The sequence below is a fragment of the Numida meleagris genome, chromosome 27, assembly GCF_002078875.1.
Source record: "Numida meleagris isolate 19003 breed g44 Domestic line chromosome 27, NumMel1.0, whole genome shotgun sequence".
NCBI lineage: Eukaryota > Metazoa > Chordata > Aves > Galliformes > Numididae > Numida > Numida meleagris.
Window position 1 is genome coordinate 3332976 of NC_034435.1, and position 4963 is coordinate 3337938.

General features: G+C 68.3%; 3 protein-coding genes across 3 annotated transcripts in view; 2 read left to right on the forward strand and 1 right to left on the reverse strand.

The window, feature by feature from the left end:
- Nucleotides 1-1760, forward strand: part of FCHO1 (FCH domain only 1) — a gene marked incomplete in the record, with an annotated part of 4773 nt that extends 3013 nt beyond the window's left edge. The window contains 6 exon segments of the mRNA XM_021379022.1: nucleotides 20-175; nucleotides 394-526; nucleotides 627-826; nucleotides 924-988; nucleotides 1094-1258; nucleotides 1597-1760. Of these exon segments, the coding sequence (XP_021234697.1) occupies nucleotides 20-175; nucleotides 394-526; nucleotides 627-826; nucleotides 924-988; nucleotides 1094-1258; nucleotides 1597-1619 (742 nt within the window).
- On the forward strand, nucleotides 1758-4772 carry B3GNT3 (UDP-GlcNAc:betaGal beta-1,3-N-acetylglucosaminyltransferase 3). The gene is made up of 2 exons (XM_021378282.1): nucleotides 1758-2124; nucleotides 2910-4772. The coding sequence occupies exons 1-2, from the start codon at nucleotides 2098-2100 to the stop codon at nucleotides 4032-4034; spliced, it is 1152 nt and encodes a 383-aa protein (XP_021233957.1). The 5' UTR covers nucleotides 1758-2097; the 3' UTR covers nucleotides 4035-4772.
- The window catches only part of JAK3 (Janus kinase 3), a 7431-nt gene continuing 7239 nt past the window's right edge, over nucleotides 4772-4963 (reverse strand). Inside the window, exon 20 of the mRNA XM_021379023.1 lies at nucleotides 4772-4888. Within this exon, the coding sequence (XP_021234698.1) occupies nucleotides 4772-4888 (117 nt within the window). The remainder of the gene's footprint in view (nucleotides 4889-4963) is intronic.

The following is a 4963-nucleotide window of genomic DNA, read 5'->3' on the forward strand; positions in this document are numbered from 1 at the left end:
CCCCATCCCATCCCCACAGCTGCCTGGTGAAGGTGACGGGGGAGCTCACCATGTCCTTCCCCGCCGGCATCGTGCGCGTCTTCAGCGGCAGCATGGCCCCCCCCGTGCTCAGCTTCCGTCTGCTCAACGCCGGCGCCATCGAGCAGTTCCTGCCCAACGCTGAGCTGCTCTACAGGTGGCACAGGACACGGGGACGTGGGGGGACACGGGCTGGGGTGGTGGCAGCGAGGAGCACGGGGTACATGGGGCGTTGGGGTGCCTGGAGGTCCCGGGCATCCCCGTCACCCGGCGGGTGCAGCAGTGGGGCGTGGGGTGCTGGTTCACTGCACGCTGGGGGTGCTGGCTGTGGGGTGCCCGCTCCCCGCTGTGGTCACAGTGTCCCCATCCCCGCAGCGACCCCTCCCAGAGTGACCCCAGCACCAGGGACTTCTGGCTGAACATGGCCGCGCTGACGGGGCAGCTGCAGAAACAAGCGGAGCAGAGCCCGACCGCCTCCTACTACAACGTGGCTCTGCTCAAATACCAGGTGAGCCCGGCTCGGGATGGGGGCACCCCGCATCCCCCCCCCCCACCCTACCTCTCATGGAGGTGACGGCATCCTGACCCCCCCCCCCACCACCCCCCAGTTCTCACGGCTGGGCCCCGGCTCGGCCCCACTGCGGTTGTGCGTGCGCTGGGACTGCGCGCCGGGAGCCACGCGGGTCAGCGTGGAGTACGGGTACAACGCGGGCGCGCTCGCCCTGCCCGTGCCCCTCGCCAACGTCCACGTGCTGCTGCCCCTGGACGAGCCCGTCACCAACGTGCGGCTGCAGCCCAAGGCCAGCTGGTAAGGGGGGGGGGGTGGGAGGGCAAAACGGAGGGGGGGAACGTGGGGACGGTGGGGATGGAGTGGGGCGCACGGAGACGTCGCCGTGTCCCCGCAGGAACCTGGAGGAGAAGAGGTTGCTCTGGAAGCTGCTGGACGTCCCCAGCGCACCGGGGCAGGGAGGTGAGGCTCCATCCATCCCTGCACCCCCCACCGTGTGCGTGTGGGGACGGGGACGGGACCCCCACCTCTGCGCTATCCCCGCACCCCCCCCCTCTCCTTCCCCAGGCTGCGGGCGGCTCTCGGCCAGCTGGCAGCCGCTGTGCGGGCCCAGCAAGCCCAGCCCGGTGGCAGCGCAGTTCAGCAGCGAGGGCAGCACGCTGTCGGGCGTCGAGGTGGAGCTGGCGGGCGCCGGGTACCGCATGTCGCTGGTCAAGAAGAGGTTCGCCACGGGTACGTGGGGTCCCTCCCCTGTCCCCCTCAGCACGTGGTTGCGCACACAAGGCCCCTTCTGCGTCCCCCGTGCCTGAGATGCTCGGGGTCCCTTCTGTGCTGCCCAGGGTGCGTGAGGTCTCTGCCCCGCACCCCACAGCCCTGGGGGCACGGGGACCCTTCCTCACTCCTCGAGGTGCATGGAATCCCCTCCCCATCCCCTGCGCTCCCGGGGTGCAGGGGGCTCCCCTTCCCACCACCCCGCTCTCTGTTCCCCCCACGGTGCCGATGCCGCACGGCAATGCTCATCCTGGGGGGCGTGTGGCCCCACATTGCAGCCCCCCCCTTTTCCTCCACAGGGATCTACCTGGCAGGGTCCTGAGCCGCCTCTTCCCGGACCCCCAGACCCCCCCCCCTTGGTTGTGTGAGCTCAAAGCACTGGATGGAGCCTGGTGGGAGGGGGTGCCTTCCTCCTCCTCCTCCTCGCTCCTGTTCCTTGCCCCCCCCCCCCCCCTCTGTGTCATCTCCTGCTGTAAGGGATGGACCCCCCCCCCATCCCGCCCCCTGTGCTGTGAAGCTCTTTTATTAAACACTTTATTTTCTAATCACCGCCTCTGTCCCGCGCTGTGCCGCTCATCTCTGCCACCTCTGGGCTGCTCCCTGGTAACGGGCTCAGCTGCTGCACTGCGCACCCGGAGGGACTCTGGGGCCGGAGGGGTGGGGAGGAACCAAGGCTGACCTATGCAACGCTTCTCCCCGCACCCATGGGTGCTGCTGCCCCACCTGCTCTGGGACGGGCAGATGGGTGGCACCAGGTATGGGGAGGGGATTGCGTATGCCCATTCCAGTGACGCACAAGGATGGCTCTGGTGCGGCTCTGTGGGAAGGTACTGGGGGCTCAGTGGGGCTGGGGGGGCTCAGTGGGGCTGGGGGGGCTCAGTGGGGTTGGAGGGGATCAGTGGGGCTGGGGGGACTCAGGGCTTTGTATGCTGTGGGGTGGGCTCTGGGCTGGGTACTGGGATGGGGCTGGATGCATCCTGCTTTGCTGGGCCAGGGAGAGGTGGTGGGTCCCCGTAGGGTCCCCATAGGGTCCCCGTGCTGCACGGGGTCCTCGTGCTGTGTGGGGTCCCCTGCTCATGGGCTCCATCTCTATGGGGTGGGGGCTGCTCACATCACCTGCTGGCGGGCTCCGTGCATCCAGAACCACTACTCCCCACCTCCGGCTGAGGGAGCTCCTCTGGGTGCCCCTTCCCGTGCGCTGCCAGCGTGGCCTTGCTGTGCCCTCGGCTGTTTGCTCTGCGTGAGGCAACAGCTGCCGAGCAGGACTGGGTGCCTGTGCCTCTCCCCGAGTTCTCGGAATGGAGGCGGAAGTGGACTTGGGACTAAAAGGATGGAAAAAAGAAAGGGAGGGAGGGGGAGAACGTGGGACAGTGCGTGCCCTGCCATGGGGCAGAGAGGGAGACGGAGCGTGGGGGGCTCCACGTCCGGGAGCAATTGGGTGTAGTGCCCATGCGGTGGCTGTGGGACGCCCCGAGACCCTGCCCAGGTCAGGTGCTGATGCCTTCGGCCTCTGCTGTCACCATGGGCACACGGAATCCCAGCCCAGCGCGGGGTGCAGCGCGATCCCGGGGGTGCGGGACGTGCAGCCCCAGCCGCGCTCCCTGTCTTGCAGACCCGCTCCCCGTGGCGCCGTGCACTGCAGAAGTGGGGTTTGCTGACGGCGGGGGCCCTGGGGCTGTGCTACCTGCTGTCCCCCACCACGTCCCCGTGGCCTCGCGCCGTCCCCAGCCCCGCGCCCGCCTCCAGCGCGCCCCCCCCCCCCCCCCCGGCTCTGCCCAGCATCCCCCCGTGCGTGGCCAACGCGTCGGTGCGGAACATCTCTGGCTTCGCCGAACTGCCCGAGCAATCCCGGGACTTCATGAGCTACCGGCACTGCCGCGCCTTCCCGCAGCTCCTCGACGTCCCCGGCAAATGCGGGGGTCCCTCGAGCTCCTCCGACGTTTTCCTCCTCCTGGCCATCAAATCCTCCCCGGCCAACTACGAGCGGCGCGAGGCGATCCGCAAGACGTGGGGTCAGCAGAGAACCTTGGAAGGGGCGCAGATCCGGAGGGTGTTCCTGGTGGGGGTGGCCCCCGAGGCGCGGGACGCGGCCAAGCTGAACCGGCTGCTGTGGCACGAGCAGCGCGAGCACCACGACGTGCTGCAGTGGGAGTTCAGGGACACTTTCTTCAACCTGACGCTGAAGCTGCTGCTGTTCCACACCTGGCTGCAGGAGCGCTGCCCCGGGGCGCGCTTCGTCTTCAACGGGGACGACGACGTCTTCGTCAACACGGACAACGTGGTGTCCTTCGCGCGGGGCGTCCCCAGCGAGCGGCACTTGCTGGTGGGGCAGGTGCTGGCTAACACGGGGCCCATCCGCAACCCGGCCAGCAAATACTTCGTGCCGAGGCAGCTGATGCCGACGGAGCTGTACCCGCCGTACTGCAGCGGCGGGGGGGTGCTGATGTCCGCCTTCACCGTGCGCGCCATCCACCGCGTGGCCCAGCACCTCGCGCTCTTCCCCATCGACGACGTCTACCTGGGGATGTGCCTGGAGAAAGCCGGGCTGGCGCCCACCTCCCACGACGGCATCCGGCCCTGGGGCATCTACGTGCCCCCCCGCGCCGACCCCATGGACCCCTGCTACTACCGGGAGCTGCTGCTGGTGCACCGCTTCGCGCCCTACGAGATGGCCGCGATGTGGCACGCCATCCGCCAGCCCCGGCTGCGCTGCGGGAGGGAGGTGCGCGTCTTTTAGGATGGACCGGGAGGGACGGTGACGGTGCTGCTGCTCGAGGGGGTGTGGGACGCTGCTGTGGGGCTGAGCCCCAGCTCCAGACCGTGGCTGAACCGCGGAGGTTCTGCCCGGCTCTGCCCCGGAACTGTTCATCTTGCAGCCAGGTGCCTCTTGGCACCCGGGGGCAATAAAGGAACATGTTTCGGAGATGAGAGCTCCGCGCCTGCACGGGGGGGCTCGGGAGGGGGCAGGGTCTCAGGGTCCCCCCGCCGCCCTCCCCTTGTCCCCTGTGTCCACTCATCCATTGTGGGTGGGCACAGACTTGAGGTCTCTGCTCTGTCCCCAGCCCCACAAGCACTAGAGGGGGACCCCATGTCCCCCCCAACCCCGCTGCCCCTCGGCTGCCCTCCTATTGATGTCCACAGGGGTGTCCAGTGGCTCATAGGAGGGCTGAATTCACTGCTGCGTTTCCTCTTGGGGGACATGGCTGCACATCCCATCTCCTTATGCCCACCCCCCCCCCACCACGGGTTCCCCTCCTTTCACTCCAGCTGCCAAATCCCACCAACATTTACTCGAAATCGGTCAAACTTGGTTACAAAAAAGGCAGGGGGGGGATGAGAGGGGAGTCACAGCAGCGCAACCACAGTGGTTAAAGCGCATTGAAGCATTGCTGCGTCCGTCGGTCTGTCGGTCACGCTCTTGTGCTGGGGGGTCTAGGGGCTCCGGTTTGGGGGGGGGCTGGCTCCAGGCACCCCCTACCCACGGGCAGTGCCGCGGCCATCCCGCAGCGCCTCGACCCTGGCTGCCAGCTCGCTGAATGTGGGTCTGGCACCGGGGGCAAATGCCCAGCAGCTCAGCATCACCGCGTACACCTGCGGACAGGACGGAGCCGTTGGGGGCATGGGCTGGACCGGGATCCCGCTGTGCTTGGTGTTGGGGGGGGGGGG